This window comes from Xiphophorus hellerii, unplaced genomic scaffold, assembly GCF_003331165.1.
Source record: "Xiphophorus hellerii strain 12219 unplaced genomic scaffold, Xiphophorus_hellerii-4.1 PGA_scaffold_75__1_contigs__length_250000, whole genome shotgun sequence".
In the NCBI taxonomy this organism is placed as follows: domain Eukaryota; kingdom Metazoa; phylum Chordata; class Actinopteri; order Cyprinodontiformes; family Poeciliidae; genus Xiphophorus; species Xiphophorus hellerii.
In genome coordinates this window covers 144,227-161,656 of record NW_022587650.1, presented here as the reverse complement: position 1 = coordinate 161,656, position 17,430 = coordinate 144,227, and the positions used below count along the sequence as shown (strand labels likewise).

The following is a 17,430-nucleotide window of genomic DNA, read 5'->3' as shown; positions in this document are numbered from 1 at the left end:
ATATATTTTTCTAATGTCAGACTTATTTTATCAGCTCAGCATGATTTATCTTATTTTAGTGTCTCTTCTTGCTTAGTTACAGAGCTTGTGAATGGCTTTGACCCATCTTTATACTGGTGCAACAATGTGTTGAAGCAAATGCTGCCACTCTCACAATGTCATCAAATATCTACTGAAGTCCAAATTAGGGACGAGGTAGCAAACTGTCAACGCAACAAAATGTTTTTACATTTATCAATGCAGCTCCAAATCTCTGGTAATCAGCTGTCTGAGTCTTATGTATAGATCAGTTGTTGCAAACACATCATCTGTGACATTCAGGTTATGCTCTGAAATCAGATCCACACAGATACTGAAGACATCTTCATCGCATGGAAAGTCTTTGAAAACACACATTAACTATATGACATCAAAACATGCCAACACTATTATATCTTTGTCCATGTCCAGTCTTATCTTCATCTAGACTGCCATGCCTGCATTGGAGGTGATCTGCAGCCTGATTGGCTGGCTGTGCCTCTACCTGTTGTTCTGCTCCACCTTCTCTCACCGAGGGCCCGAGTGGAACTGCCGCTTGGTCACCTTGACCCATGGCGTCATCATAGTGCTGCTGACGGCATACGTTGTGTTTGTTGACGGTCCCTGGCCCTTCACACATGCAGGTCAGCAGGAAAACACAGAAACTGTGATGCGATGGTTCAGTTCGAAGGCAAACATGGCGCATTGTTACTCAGAACAATAAATCCAAAGCCAATTTACGATGGTTCTCTATGTTTAAACCAAATATTAAGTGGTTTTTATTAAGAATGACTGAGATCATTTTGGAAGTCTGATTCCCAGAAGTTGAAAAAAGACCAGAAACCATTCTGCTGCTGTTGAATCTGAAGACATGCTGAGCATGGACACAAAAACAGGTTCGGTGGGTTTAGCTTTGCAAAGAATAAGGGGTTAAAAGTATCACACTAAACCTGTAGATCTCAAAAAATGATTTGAAGATGGATGTTATTGGTCCAATAGTTACATTCTTATAGGATTAAGATTTCATTTTTTTATCTTCTCTGCAGGTACAGAAAACACTGACCTCCAGATATTTGCCCTGGCAGTCTGCCTCGGCTACTTCTTCTTTGACCTGGGTTGGTGCGTGTGCTACCGGAGCGAGGGCCCAGTCATGCTGGCGCATCACGCCGCCAGCATCGTGGGCATCCTCCTGGCGCTGCTGATGGGCGTGTCGGGCTGTGAGACCTGCGGGGTGATCTTCGGCAGCGAGATCACCAACCCGCTGCTGCAGAGCCGCTGGTTCCTCCGCCAGCTGGGACTCTACGACAGCCTGCTGGGCGACGCCGTGGACCTGCTCTTCATCCTGCTGTTCGCCGCGGTGCGCGTCGGCCTGGGGACCGTCATGTTTTATTGCGAGCTCACTTCGCCCAGGACTTTGCTGATAATGAAGCTTGGCGGCGTGGTCATGTATCTGCTGGCCTGGGTGTTCATGGTGGACATCGCCAGGTTCGGCTACAAGAAGACCAGGGCCAAATACAGGAAGTGGATGGTGAACCGCGAGCTCAAAGAGACGAGCGAAGAAAAACCAGTTGGGCACGAAGAGTGATTGAGAAGACTAACTCAACCGCTTTCACATGTTTTTAACAGACGCTCCATGAATTTATTTATTTTATCTGCGGTACAGTGGACTGCAACATTTTTAAAGTCTGTGTAAAAACAATTCTGAAAAGCCTTGATAAGTACATTTATTTTGCAAACTAAATAATGATCTGACAGCGAGCAGAGCATGCGCATTAAGAGGTCCGACCTTTAGAGGAACTGCCAGCAGGGGGCGCAACTACATACATACTTTCCGAGGTGTATGCGAACATGTCATCGCCCCCCCTGCTCCCCGACATAAACTTGTATAACTCATTTTTAATTAAAGTATCAATAATAATAAATGTACATATATGTGAATAAATTGTTGCCCTCAGGGCAATTAAAAAAGAATGAAACAAAAAACAGGGCAATATTTCATAATTTAATATATATTTGAGCCAAAGAGCCACTTCTGTTAGCCTGTGTCTAGAACTGCCTGTGAGCTGCAGGTCTGAGGCTTTTTGTTAGCATGTTTTCTATCATTCTTATAGCTTCATAGGAAGCCTGATCCAAACTGGCAACCCACATTAATAAAATGGTGAAATAATACTGACCACAAAACAAGGAGGGTTAGGGTGAGAACTGTCCATATAGCACCGTGGAAGAAATGTTTGAAGGCTTGTGCATGAATCAAGATGTATTTGAATCAGCATATAAACGATTTAGTAGGAATGGTGTTGAAAAGGCAAATTAAAGAAATCTGGATTCATCCATATAGTAGACCGCTGTTAAAAGCTTGGAATGCAAATATTGATATCCAATACTGTGTTGATGCATATGCATGTTGTGTTTATATTGTATCTTACATGTCAAAAATTTAACGTGAAATTGGTTTTCTTCTAGGAAATGGACAGAAAGAGAAGCAGCCAAAGAAGGAAATGTTTGTGCTAAAGAAGCTTTAAAGAGATTTGGTAGAGTCTATTTGCATAACCGTGATGTTTGTGCTCAGGAAGCAGTGTATAGACTCACCAACATGCATTTAAAGGAGTGTTCTCGGAGCGTTATTTTTATTCCAACTGGTGATAATATTGTGAAAATGAGTTTTCCCATTTCTGTTTTGAGACAAAAGCTAGATCACAGGATCTTACCCCAAAAGACATGTGGATGACTGAGATAGTTGACCGCTATAAGAATAGGCCGAATGATAATATGTTTAATAATAGGTGCCTGGTTAAGTTTGCTTCAGATTATAGCGTTTTGACAAAAAATGAGAAATGTAGAAATGCAATAAAGTTGAATAATGACTTTGGGTTTATTGCAAAAAGAATTTGGACAAAACCAGCAGCTGTTCGATATGCGCGTTTCTCTGAAACAAAAGAGCCAGAAAAGTTTTACCAAAGCATAATGCAGTTATTTCTACCTTATCGCTTTGATAGTGAACTCAAGCCTTCAAGTTGTGCAACCTTTGGTGAGTTTTACAGAACTGGTTTGTTTGGTTTTGTTGATGGAACAAAACCTTCAGTAAAGTCTGTTGTAGATTTAAGTAGGAGTGAGTTTGAGTTGGAATCTGTGGACAATGTTACTGGTGATGTAATGCTGGACGACGATGGGCTGAATGGTGTTCTGAGGTTGAACTGGAACGCTTGGAGTGTGTGGTATTACAAAAAGGAAGACAAATAGAAAACAGTGATCAGGAACAAATACCTGATTTAAGTCTGCAGTGTAAAGACGTTTCATTATTTGAGAAAAATAAATTAGAAGAATTGAAAGCCTTGCATTGATTAGATCTTTGAATGAAAAACAGTTCTCTGTTTTTGTTTTTAATTAAATCAGGCAGTATTGTTTAGCCAAGCTTAATGGAATAAATCCTTAACAACTGCACATTTTTATTACAGGTGGTGCTGGCACAGGAAAAAATCATTTAATCAGGGCAATTGAATATGAATCAAAACGTTTATTGTCGACTGTGCGTCGATAGTTGCTTATCAGAAGTGTTGTTATTGGGTAAAGGAGCACATGTGTAAAAATGTGATGGCTGATATCTGACATCCGGGAGATGAGTTATTGTCACTTCCTGTTTAGTAGTGAAAGATTAGCAAGAACTTCCTGTAGGGTTTGATAGACCAGATAGTGACTTCCTGTTGGAAGTGGGAGGGGCTTAGGTTATGTCATCAGGTAACCATGTGAATGTGATGAGGGCTGGTCTATAATGACACATAGAAAGTCTGATGCAGCTCTGACTTTGTATGTGGAAGTTATTGCACCTTGATGTTTTATGGCAAATAGTCAGACTTTGACACTAAGCCACGCCCACATGAAAAATCCTGTGATAACTGTTTGACCTTCAGTGCCTCAAGGTTATGCTGAGTGATTCTGAAGTCCGTATCTCAAAAGCTGATAACGAGTTCGATCAGATGCGACGTCTATAAAAAAGAGGAAATGGCAACTTTGATCCAAAATGGCCGTCTTCCTGTTGAGTTTGGACCATGGCGACTTTTTTTGTAGGTCCTGACCAGATACACATGTGTACCAAGTTTCATGAGTCTGGGTTGAAGCATGACTTGGGGCTGATTTTTTAAAAACTTCTAGGGGGCGCTGTAGATAAATTAGGCCACGCCCACCAAGGATTCTTATGGATTCCTGTCTGGGGCTGGATAAGGATCCATCCCAGTAAGTTTGGTGCAACTCAGCTTGAAACTGTGGAATTTAGAGCCAAACATATGGCAGCGGCGTGACCTGTCACTTCGCTGCGTCGCCATGGCCACGCCCTCCATTGAAAACTCTTAGCACTTTAAAGCAAGTGAGCCCAATTGTTATCTGTCATCCAACACAAAATCATCTTGATTAGGTCAAGAGAGCCAGAGATAACGCTTTCCAAGAAAAAAAAGGCACTTCCTGTTCTGATGGGGCGGGGCTTAGACGTCAGACTATGACGATATAGGATCACCAGGCATCCAATCAGGATCACTCTTGCCAAGTTTGGTGCAGCTCAGTCGAAACATGTGGAATCTAGAGCCAAACATATGGCAATGGCGTTACAGGTCACTTCGCCACGCCGCCGCGCTCCATCGAAACCAGTCAGGGTTGGAATACACAACCACTCATACCACAGCAGGTACGGAAAACCACAAACGCAAAAATTCAATCATGTAGAAATCTACTGTTAATGTCTTCATGTTAAATAAAAAATATTACTTAATATTTAAGTATTTAGTCATTATTTCAGCTTGACTCATTCAGAACTGTTCTGATCGTTTCCATAGCAACGATCAGAAGCAAGACCTTGCCCCAGAAGTCCAGTGAGCTCACTGATGAGGTCATAGATGACATCATGTACATCACAATAGATCAAAGAAGTTCTAAAGACTTAATGTGTTGCGCTCCAACATTGAGCCCAAACAGTTTTCAGAGACCAGAAGCCAAAATGAAGATCAGTGATCGTTTCAGAACATTTTTGGATCATATCCATTTTCATCATGGAGCGAATGAGGAGAGCGAGGACGGATTAAACCCCATTAAGATGACCCACAACATGAGACGCTTTGAAAAAGACATGAGACCTGTGGAACACTTTTTTAGAAACCTGTCTGCTTTGTCCAGCTGGCACTCTGTGCACATGACTGCCTGTTTTTTCTTCATCTACATGTGCACAGTGTGGCTTGGCTGGACCGTTTCCTTCGTCGTGCTCTTCATGATTCTCCAGCTTTCGGTAAATTATTTAATTTCCAAAGGCTGGAGGATCGAGTGGAGCATCATACCCGACATGGGTGAGCCAGTGGAACATCTACAAGAGAACCTAAATATGGTTCAGATGTTCCACTGGATTGCCAAAACTGCTCAGAAAACCCAGAAGCTTTTTGGAAACATGGCTGACATGCTTGAGAAGATAAAAAACCTCTGCATGTGGGCCCGGCCAGAGCTCACTTTTAGGTTCTACGTGGGACTTTGGCTGGTGTTTATCTTCTCATGCATGTTTCCATTCCGGCTGCTGGGTTTTGTCATAGGTGTTTCTGTAGGGATCAAGATTTTTATCATCAACTTGATCTTTGAAAGGTTCCCAAAGCTGCGGCAGCGGTTTGACGTCCCCTACAACTTCTGGGCTAATTTACCCACTGACCTGCAGCTGAGGGACCCCAGAAACACCTTGCTGAGCAGATGGAAGGCCAAAGCAAAGGCCCGATGGAGCACGGCCCGAAGGAGCATTTCTGATGCTCTTCTCGGTGCCAGAAGGAGGCGCCTTTTCCCTCCACGCTCCCGCTTCATCGGGACCTTTCATGCATGGCGACGTCGGGTATGGCGACGATAGCGGACAAAAGTGTGTCCCAGGTCTCGCAGGATGATGGGAGCAACTGCTTTTGGAAAAGCGTTTCATGTTCAAGGAACAACCAACGGATGTCTGTGGGAAAAGGTAAGAAATGAAGTCACACCTGACGTTACGGTTTCTCCAGCCCCTCCTCTTGATCAAGGAACTTTTGGAGAGGAGCTAAAACTAACAAATTCGGAAGATGAAAGAATCCCAGAACAAATCCTTATTGACCATTTCGAGGCTGGAGAAATCTGACTGGGACTGAACATGTGTCCTGATGTGTTCAGTTAAATCAAATTATGGGATTTAAAGGTAAAAAGATTTGACAGGTTTCCTGTTTGCAGGTTTCTCTCCGGGTGCTCCGGCTTCCTGCCACAGTCTGAAATTAAGACTGTTTAGTTAATTGGCCTCTAAATTGTGCTCAGGTGTGATTAAAACATTTCTTTTCTTTTCCTTGACTAAACCGTTTGCCTGGGTCTGAATTCCTGCCTGGGTTCTTCTGTCTTCATGGGGTTTGCAGTTTCTCCGGTTCTCTCCGGCTTCCTCCCAGAGTCCAAAAAAATGATTGTTGATTTATTTGGCTTGTCTAGATGACCTTTGCCCCATGTCTTCTTCCCTCTCTTTTGCTTAAAGTAGTTTTGGCCAAATCTACTTTTAGCAAATATCAAAAAGTAGTTTCCTGTTTGCAGGTTTCTCTCCGGGTACTCCGGCTTCCTGCCACAGTCTAAAATCACGACTGTTTAGTTCATTGGTCTCTGAATTCTGCTAAGGTGTGATTGAAACATTTCTTTTATTTTCTGAAATGTTTGCCTGGGTCATCTTGCTGTGGATTGCCACATGGCTGCCCCTTGCTGTGGCAATCCATCTGCTCAGGAAGGTGTTTGTGGTTCAGCTGCAGGTCGGTGGGTAAATTAGCCCAGAAGGTGTAGGGGGCGTCAAACCGCTGCCGCAGCTTCGGGAACCCAGCCTGGGCTCTTCTGTCTTCATGGGGATTGAATGTTCTCCAAGTGGGGCCAAAACTATCAATCCATCCACTAAGGGGGCCGAATCCCTGGAGATCCCTGGATCCGGCGGACAATGTCGGCACAGGGGCCAGACCACCTGGAGGCGACGAGGGAGCCCTGGGACCACCTGGAGGCGACGAGGGAGCCCTGGGACAACCTGGAGGCGACGAGGGAGCACTGGGACCACCTGGAGGCGTCGAGGGAGCCCTGGGACCACCTGGAGGCGACGAGGGAGCCCTGGGACCACCTGGAGGCGACGAGGGAGCCCTGGGACCACGTGGAGGCGACGAGGGAGCTCTGGGACCACCTGGAGGCGACGAGGGAGCCATGGGACCACCTGGAGGCGTCGAGGGAGCCCTGGGACCACCTGGAGGCGACGAGGGAGCCCTGGGACCACCTGGAGGCGACGAGGGAGCTCTGGGACCACCTGGAGGCGACGAGGGAGCCCTGGGACCACCTGGAGGCGACGAGGGAGGCCTGGGACCACCTGGAGGCGACGAGGGAGCTGTGGGACTGTGGCTGGTCTTTATCTTCTCATGCATATTTATGGAAATAAATATGTGCCATCAGAATTTGAATAAAAAATGCCTCTGAAATTTGAATGTTGTATATTAGTGCTTACTAGAGGAACTAGAATGACACAATGTTCAGAGTAGGTATTTCATTTCTCTGAGTCTGTACTGTTTATACAGGCAGTTTTAAATATGACACTGAAATTGTTTTTTATGCAAAATTTTATTGAATGTACTTAGATGAGTTCATATATGCTTGAAGTATTAGAAAATAAATTACATAAGACAAACAAAACTTTTTTCTGATTCTTATAATGCAAGAAATGTAAAGTCCTAGAACAATGTACAAATGTACCTACTAGGTTCCTTTTGAGTAAAGAAAAAACAATCAAATTACAAATTTAGAACATTTTAGTTCTTAAACATGTCTACCATAAAGACACTAAAATTCACCTTTGTGGTAACATGATCAGCATTTTGCTTTACATTTCATAAATGGTGAATTTTGAAACTGGTACGGAAGCTTATTGCTATTTAATCCAGGGGAAAAAAATCGAGCGCTATCACGTTATAACGTCATACGTATCTTATTAAAACGTGATAGTTATCTTGTTAAAACATGATACGCATCTTGTATAAACATGATAATTTTATGTCCAGGAAGTGGCGGTATTATGCCAGGCTAGTACAGTGGCTAACAGGACTTGGTCGAGTTTCCCTTCATGTTTAGCCTAAAACACGGAGATACTGATGCTGCTTTGCACTGTGGTTGAAACCAATAATAGCAGGCACATGTTACTGGCACCAGACCTCGGGGAATCTGAGCCAGTATCAAGCGGTGCAAAGGCACATGAATCCTTTGCAACCAATTTCTGTGGATCACAGAGGAAGCGAGTTGAAACAATGTTACTCTGGCAGAGCTCGTTTATTCTGAGCCGCGCATTTTCAATTGAACAAACAGTCAACAACATCCTGAGTTTCCACAAAGAAATAAAATAAAATAAAATAAAATAAAATCCTCAAATAAAATAACATAATAGCAAAAGAAATTAAGAAAATCTAATCCTAAATTAACATAACCCAACTGAACAAAACATTCCATCTACAACACACAGTAAAATGACACACCAACGTTTGTCAGTTACAACTGTTTTTTTAACGTTTGTCAGTTGTAACTGTTACAGCGGCCACAAAAGAGATCAAGCCCACCACAAATAAATACACTGTTATAAGAAACAAAAATATTATAATGCTACCCAAACAATACTATGGAAGCCCATTTCTATGGAAGCCCATTTCCGCCATGAAAAAAAAAAAAAAAGACCAACAGGAAGTCATAATTTCGACTTTCAAAGTCATAATTATGAGATTCAAAGTCATAATTTCGACTTTCAAAGTCATAATTATGAGATTTAAAGTCATAATTTCGACTTTCAAAGTCATAATTATGAGATTCAAAGTCATAATTTCGACTTTCAAAGTCATAATTATGAGATTTAAAGTCATAATTTCGACTTTCAAAGTCATAATTATGAGATTCAAAGTCATAATTTCGACTTTCAAAGTCATAATTATGAGATTTAAAGTCATAATTTCGACTTTCAAAGTCATAATTATGAGATTCAAAGTCATAATTTCGACTTTCAAAGTCATAATTATGAGATTTAAAGTCATAATTTCGACTTTCAAAGTCATAATTTCGACTTTCAAAGTCATAATTATGAGATTTAAAGTCATAATTTCGACTTTCAAAGTCATAATTTCGACTTTCAAAGTCATAATTTCGACTTTCAAAGTCATAATTATGAGATACCGGAGCAGTTGGAGACAAGCCTCCTTAGAATAACAGCTCCGCTCCAGCTCCCAGTTAAATCCTAAATCCAAGGTCCAACCTTTGCTACTGCGTTAAGAGTCAGTAAAAGGTAGGTTCGCCTTTTTTGATTTTTGATTTTGTTTAGATTCCTTCGTTTTGAATGCTTTTTGATCGTGTGGTGTTATGTACATCGTTCGTTGTATTAGCAACATGAGCTAGCTGCAGGTTAACCGTCAAAGCGTGCTAACCTTGTTATAGCATATTTAACCGGGTTTTTTTTTAAGTAGTCCGTTAATTAGATTGTTTTTATTGGGGTATCAAAACGTGCGGCTCGATGCCGAGAAGGGAGCTATTATTTTTATAAGGGATCGGACTTATGATGGCGACGTAAAAAGCGTCAAACGGGCCAAATTTCCAACTGCCGAAACGCAGAGCCTAACTGACACCAACTGCCGCTTTTTTAGAGTGAGAAATGAAGAGAATTTTTGACCCCAAACTAATTTTGAGATCGCCCTCACGCCCACAAATATCGCCCAATTGGTATCAAACTCGGTCATGACATCGATACGCATGCCTGCTCCGGTAAAATGTTTTCGAAATTTCTCTAGGGCTTACGGTTTTCTGTCAAGGTGCTTCAGAGCGAAATCATGCGCCAGGATAACTGACGCTCTCCCAGATTCACTTCCATGTATTTCTGAAAAATTTCTGAGCTCTGCATGCACCATTTTTGTCTCATCACTGCAATTACTGTGAGTGAGCTACAAATATGAATCGTGGAACTATGGGAGAAGACAAATAGCCCTTTCATATGCTTCAAACGGTTTTCCAATACGTCTCTCGGTTCCTGAACGGCAAGGAGTTGTTCAGGCTGCTTTTTCCATATAAACCAATGGGGTGTCTCATAAAGATAGAAATCTTTTTCCACCTTTCTGTGACACACACACATGACAGTTAGCAGAGGATTGATAACCATAGCAATGGAACACAGGAGGCGATTGGCTGCTGGTCAGGACTACAAATACGCATCACTGTAGTTCTAATCAATACTCAGTTAAAACAGAGGGCTGAGCTGCCATTTAGAACTATTGGCTGTTTTGGCCAGTAAATAACGGATTTAACCCAAACACTGTTAGACATGTTAATTAGTGTGATCATTTAATATGAAGCTTATGTTTTTTTTCAAAATAAAAGCCTCAATATCCCCCTCAGGATAATGCACCGCCATAGGCGGTGCAATAATATTAGCATGCATTATATTTTTCTCTCAGGTTAGGGAACTGCCTTGCGCAGCAAGGCAGTTCATTAGCATTAGCCTTTTACCTTAAATAAGCTATTAGCTATTTTCTTACTTATTAGCCATGTTTAATATACTGAGTGGAGTAAGTCAATTACAGACAACATTCTAATGATATCCCACATGCTATTGACAGCATGTAGGGAAAGATATGTTCATGGATTTAGTGTGGCAATTAAAATTTCGATTAATGAAAATTTCAAAATAAAAGCCTTGACAATTTTTACATCAGGTATTTGCTCTTTTTGGCTTTATGTGACTTTTTTATCCAAAGCACTGATACACATGGGATTAGTTTGGTCCTTTGAAATGAAGCTTAACAAAAATTTCAAAATAAAAGCCTTGAGTATTTTACATCAGATAATTGCTCTTTTGAGCTTTATATAACTGATTTAACCCAATGACTATTACACATGGGTTTAGTTTGGCCCTTTAAAATGCAGCATACTGAAAATTTCAAAATAAAAGCCTTTAATATTTTCACATCAACTACTTGTGTTTTGAGCATTATATAACTGATTTAACCCAATGACTGTTATACATGGGATTAGTTTGCACCTTGGAAATGAAGCTTAACAAAAATTTCAAAATAAAAGCCTCATCATGCCCCTGAGGTTAGTGCACCGCCACAGGCGGTGCAATAATATTATTCTGCATTATCTTTTTCTCTCAGGTTAGCATGACTTAGCATTAGCATTTTAGCTTAAATAAGCCATTAGCTATTTATTTGACTTATTAGCCATGTTTTTTCTACTGAATGGAGTAATACCATTATAGAAAACATCCTAGTGATGTCCCACATGCTAGTGACAGCAATGATGCTAACATTAGCATTTTTGCTAATTTTAGCTGATACACTTACTTTATCATACTGAATGGTGCAAGTACATGTTAGTCAACATTCTTGTCATTCTCCTCATATGATTGCAGCTTTCTTTAGCATCGATGCTAATTTCTAGCATCAGAACGCTGGGTCCAAACCGACGGGCACACTTTGGCAGGCCCCGGTTAAATTTCTTCAGGAATTTTCTAGTTTCAGAGTGCGATAAGAAGTTTATACTCCAAAAATTCAATAAGTTAATATGTATAATTATTTTGTGGCATTAATACAAGCAATAGCTAGTAGGTTAAAACAAGCTCCACAGCTTGATGTATGCACGTTTTGTTATGCATAATGTGATTGACTATCTTTCCCGTTAAATTGTTTTTGTCGATACATAGACAAGAGTAAAATATGGAAGTACAATATGCATCAGTTTTCAAACTGTTTTCTTAGCAGTTTCATGTACACTTATGCTAATGCTGGAGATCTACAGCTTTACATTGACAATATTTACAAAAGCAATTCAAAATAAGAAAAATTGAAAAACAAGGAACTTAAAAAATCCCCAAAACAGGCAGGCCCTGTTGAAAATTTTAACTCCTCAACTTTACTCAACTTTCAGGATACCTACAAAAGAGACAGAGGAGGTTCCTTTGACCTGAACCTAAACCTAAACAGAGGTAAGTTGCAACTCTTGTGAAAATCCAATTTATCATATTATCTGTTTAAATCAAAGTAATTAAGATCAAAACTAAAATCATTCTGATGATGTTCATGCACTTGACTCTTTTATAAAGATGGGAATTTCATTTTGAGAATTGTTCAACCATTGAAATATTTTATTGGAAAAATGTAAACAGAACTTTCAGACCTAAGCTCTACACTTTACCATTTAGTTGGTAGATTGGTAGATTTTTCTTTATTACTTTTATGTAGTTTCTTTGTGTATTGGTTTATTTTTGCAGATCTGTACAGCTGTTTTGTTGTCTATTGTCTTTATTTTAGCAGGAGCTTGAGTCTGAAATACAGTTTCTATTTGTCTTGTAGGGTTTGTCAAGAGAAGTGGAGTTTTGATGACTACACTGAGCCCTCTGTGACAACTGAGGATGAAGAATCTGCATCTTCACATCCCAGACGAACCTCTTCTCTTTCCAGGGGATGAGGACGGCGAACTGCAGGAGGGTGATGGACTCCCAGCATGTGAAAGGTCTGACCTCGTGGAGGGGGTGTCAAGAAAACCCGAGCTCATCCCACTTCCCCATGCTGGAGATTTAAGTTTAACAGTAATAATAAATAAAGTTATCTTTAAAATGAATCACTCAAGTGACATCAAGGCCCAGCAGTAGACTTAGGTGTCAATAAAATAAATCTGGTTGTGTGTGTTGTTTTTGTCTCATGCTAACTTTGCTTTAATTCTACTTTTTTCTATCTAATCATAAGAAATCATAGTCAGACAGAAAGAGTCATGAAACAGGAAAAGCAGGTTTCCTGGAAAAAGAGGAAGTTTCCAGCCTGCAGATTTATAAAAATAGCTGAGACTATTCCTTATTTTAAAGCATGAAAGTTTTAAAGAATGAAATCTAAACATTTTGAGTAATTTGATAAGATTCAAAATAAAATTTTTATATTAATACAGGTTTACTTGTAATAATACTTACAGTTACATTTGTGAGAACACTTACAAGAAAAACAAGTAACTGTAACTTTGGTATCAAATAATTAGAATCATGGATTATTCTTGGTTTCTTTTCAGAAAAACATCTGTAATAACTCACATTAAGATTATAATAAGTATAATTAATAAGTTATGGTTATAAATCATAAATGAATGCTAAATCAGAAAAGCTAAAGAAAATAAATGTGATATAAATGTGATTTTGACATTGAACTTGACATGGTGTAAAAAGGTGTAACTGCAATTAAACATCACTGATATGTTGGAGGTAGATGGTAGGTGAAAGGTGAAAGGTTAAGGGAAAAGGGGGAACTAACAGAAGAGCAGAGATGATCAACGCTTTATTTAGAAACAGATTGAACAATGTAAACGTTTCAGAGAAAAGGTCATGCAGGCAAGGGACATAGGAGGTTGAGCAACCCTGAGACATTAGCACAGACATCAGGAAATGTCTGTAAGACAGTGATGGATATGAGATCATCTGTCTAAGCAGTCAGCCAATGAAACAAGCACAGCAACAGTGCTAGCCAATGCAAACGCACCAAAAGGTGGATAAACCCTATAAAAGGTGGGTGCAAAAGAGGAACCTTTGGTTGGATCCTCCGGGCAGCTTCGAGCCAAGAGATGGACAAAGAACTCTGCAGCTGAAGAAGAGCCGGGGCCACGGAGCCGAAGACTGTCCTGCTCATGGGGACCAACCCGTCTGGCCCACAACCTGTGGCTTCAAATCGCACTTCTCTCATCGGCTGGGTTCAGACCCCAAAGACAAAGATGAAGACAAAGACAAAGGCAAAGACAAAGAAGAAGAACTGGTGCCTTTTTTCCTGCCAGCACCAAGTCCTGTGTGACCTCACCATCCATGCGGAGAAGAGGCTCATCAGACCTACAGAGATCCCTGCCTTCGCCGATCAACTTCCTCCTCCTGCTGCAGCACCTTCTTCATCATCAGGCCAGGTCTGGGGTTCGAAACGCCAAACTCCGTCCGTCTCTCTCAAAGGTTCCCTTTTTTAGTTCTCAGTGTCAGCAGTAGGGAAAGATAGACTAGATGATTGATTTTACTTATTTGATTATTTCTGCTACTGAATTAAGCTGTACTGACCCTTGCAAAAATGCCTTACTAATAAAATATTTAGCATAAAGAAAATCTAAAAGATGTTGTGGACATTCAGTTAATGAGTCACCTTAAAGTTCTTTGATGGTTGTAAAATAGCTGTGATGTTTGATTCTGGAGAGGAAAAAGTTTAAAATGTTTTTAGGTTGCTGGTAGCCCAAATGTAAAACATCATCCTTGGGACTCGCCCGAGTCACTAAAACCTACCTGGTTCAATAACAAATGCAAGTTGTAAAATAGAGAACGAGCGACCGTTAACAGATGTGCTCTGTGAAACTAGTTGGCTGTAGGCTGCTCAGTCTGGCTAATTCACAGGGGGAAGAAGGGTGGGACACCTGGATGTAGGCCGTCAGAAACCAGGCGAATCGTTTCTCGAAACCAGCTTAAACAGAGTTTACTTCAGTTCTGGACAGGGTAGATCCCAGCAGATTTAGGAAACTCAATTAACCCGTTAGAAGGAGAGCTGGTAGCACATCTCCCCTCTCAGAAGAGGAAGCAGAGAGTGAGAGAGTAGAGAAAGGAGGGGGGGGTGTTGCGCAACAACAGGTTGGACAATAAATCAGTTATATGTATCTCGATACACACGTGATCAATATCAATAGATAGTAAGTCTGACAGAATATTCAATAGAATATTCTCTGAACTCTGATCCAGAACCACATACCATTCTGGAGGATGTAGGCACAGTCAAGGCTTCTCAACCTCTCAAGGCTAGCTCATCTAGGTTGATGGCTTCATTTAACTCACTGGTGAACTAGCAACAAGCTGTTGAGTAACTTGCGGAGCAGCAGTTTAATGTTTCACCACTGTGCCTCATAAATGTTTTTAAAAAACATTATGGTGTGAAAGCTGTGGATAAAATGGGAAAGGTCACATCACCAGTTTGGCAGTATTTCAGATATAAAAAAAATAATTGATATAAAATAATAAAAAATTCTTGTATCGTGAAATGTTTTTCAGTAATATCATTCAACCCTATTCTCATGTTCATAATAAATTTTTTGCAATGTTATGTTTTATTAGACATTATTCATTAGTTATTGTGTGTAATTGTCACAGGATGGATGAGATATATGACTTCTTAAAATCACGGAATGTTTCAGAGGAAGTCATACAACGACTGCAAAAGGATAAGGTAGCTAGATTGCTAAGGAAATCAGTACATTTAGAAGTTATCATACAACACTATTATAGAGACATGGTGAAGACAGATCAGTTTTATCATGTGGCTGTTTTTACTGGGTTTTCCCCCCATTTTTATAGGTTAAATAACTGTTTTAACTTTTGTTTTCTAGATTGACTCCAGTGTCCTTCTGCTCATGACAGATGATCAGCTTAAGGAGTATCTCCCATCTTATGGTGACCGACTGGCACTTCTCGGATATTGCAGACGAAGGGAAAATGATCCTGCTGGCCGGAAATCAAAACCTTTTGACCGATTGAGAGCCAAGATTTCAAGGAACAAAGGCAACGATCAAAAGCAGATCTCAGAAAATGTTAGCATCAGAAATGCTCAAAAAACTGTTCGAAAAGTTGAGATAGGATGGATGAATTCTCGAGATGGGGAGCTTTTACAAGTTCGGACAAAGAAAGGTGGTGGAACAAGAAAAATTCATGTGTCAAAGGACTGTAGAAAAAATGACTTAATTGAAAAGGCAGTGGGTTTGTTTTTTCCGTCTCAAAGAAATTCACATGGAAGAATTACAGATTTTGAGGTTGACATGACAGATTTCCAGGAACATTCACTTGATGAACATATTACAGTTGGAGAACTTTATGAGCAGACAAAACTACCGGTTTTGCGTTTTTACCTAACAACCAAAAAGAAGGACACTGGCAGCGACTCAGAACCAGACAACCCCAGTGGAAATGACCAAGACACTTTAAGGTTTTCTACTCACTCTCAAGTTTGCACACCACTGACTCAATCCAAAGCACCAGACAGCATTGATGCCACATATGTTGGAACCAGCAGTGTCCTGACAAACAGCAGCAGTGATAATGTTCACCTAGTTTACTCTACTGATGACATGGGTGATTTGTCCAATGTCCAAGAGCTAGATGCAGGAATCAATGGGGACATTTTAGAAGACAGTGGCACTGTTACCTTTTTCACAGGACACATTTCTGACACAGATAGTGTCAGTCTTGATGACACCCTTCCTCTGTCTCCACAGCCATCTAGTCCAGTGCTTTCTTCTTCACAATTTGATTCTTTGAACGAGCCAATTGTTCAGAGAGAAGGGATTAAGAAAATCCTCGTTCTTCACCGTGGCCAGATCCTGAAAGAACTAATTTCACATTTTTGTGATCCAGGTGTCACTCAGGAGGACATATGTATTCAAGTGGTGCTCCCTGATGGAAGGCGAGAAAAGGCTGTTGATGATGGAGGAGTTTTGAGGGATGTCCTCTCAGAATTTTGGCAGGACTTTTATGAACAGTGTACAATGGGCAATAACTTTAAGGTGCCCTACTTGCGTCATGATTTTGGACAGCAACAATGGGAAAGCATTGGCCGAATTATTGCCTTTGGCTGGCAAAAACAGAAGTACCTGCCTATAAAACTTGCTCCAGTAATACTGGAACAAGCAGTTCTTGGTTCTATAAAGAGTCCTCTTGTTGATAGCTTCTTAAGGTATGTTACAGAGTACGATCGGATGGTGTTTGAATCTTGCCTTTCAGATTTTCAGAGTGTTGACAAAGAAGAGCTTCTGGAAATCATGGATATCCATAACTGTCGAAGAGTACCAACAGCTGATAACATAGAGCTACTACTTGAGGAGCTTGCCCACCAAAAGCTCATTCAGGAACCTGCCTTTGTTATTGAGCAGTGGAGCACTGTCCTTTCCCCTCTGAGGTCTGAGATGGAAAGTATTACAGCTGCATATGAAAATCTCCAGCCAACATTAAGAAAGGTTATAAATTCAATTGTATACCCTGTAGTCATGAATGCACAGCAGAAAAACATCAGCAAATATTTAAGTTCTTATCTCAGAGAATCAGACTCACAACACCTGTCACTTTTTCTGCGGTTCTGCACAGGATCTGATTTGTATCTTCAAAAAACTATCAGTGTTAGCTTCACTCAACTTCAAGGTATTCAGAGACGGCCAGTTGCCCACACATGCGGTTGCTACCTAGAGTTGCCAGTTAATTATGATAACTATCCAGAGTTTCGACACGAAATAAACAAGGTCCTAGAAAGTAGTGTATGGGTGATGGATATAGTCTAACAGACTTCAGCTGAAGAACATGTGAGTTTAAGGAATCTTTGGTAAAACCTTATTTGAAGGGGTATGCATAAGACTGACATG

General features: G+C 40.6%; 1 protein-coding gene and 2 long non-coding RNA genes across 3 annotated transcripts in view; 2 read left to right on the top strand and 1 right to left on the bottom strand.

Moving 5' to 3' along the window:
* Positions 1–395: 395 nt before the first annotated feature.
* On the top strand, positions 396–1,994 carry LOC116716614 (TLC domain-containing protein 5-like). The gene is made up of 2 exons (XM_032557437.1): positions 396–662; positions 1,065–1,994. The coding sequence occupies exons 1-2, from the start codon at positions 473–475 to the stop codon at positions 1,601–1,603; spliced, it is 729 nt and encodes a 242-aa protein (XP_032413328.1). The 5' UTR covers positions 396–472; the 3' UTR covers positions 1,604–1,994.
* Positions 1,995–3,087: 1,093 nt separating this feature from the next.
* Positions 3,088–17,430, bottom strand: part of LOC116716633 (uncharacterized) — a 38,933-nt gene continuing 24,590 nt past the window's right edge. Inside the window, exon 3 of the long non-coding RNA XR_004338564.1 lies at positions 3,088–3,282. This is a non-coding gene — a long non-coding RNA (uncharacterized LOC116716633). The remainder of the gene's footprint in view (positions 3,283–17,430) is intronic.
* On the top strand, positions 9,164–15,918 carry LOC116716632 (uncharacterized). Its single transcript, XR_004338563.1, has 3 exons — positions 9,164–9,322; positions 11,953–12,010; positions 15,412–15,918. It is a non-coding gene; the product is annotated as an uncharacterized LOC116716632 (long non-coding RNA).

Coding starts and splice junctions, on each gene's coding strand:
- LOC116716614 (XM_032557437.1), top strand. CDS start 473: ATGCCTGCATTGGAGGTGATCTGCAGCCTGATTGGCTGGCTGTGCCTC. Junction 663..1,064: donor CTGGCCCTTCACACATGCAG/GTCAGCAGGAAA, acceptor TCTTCTCTGCAG/GTACAGAAAACACTGACCTC.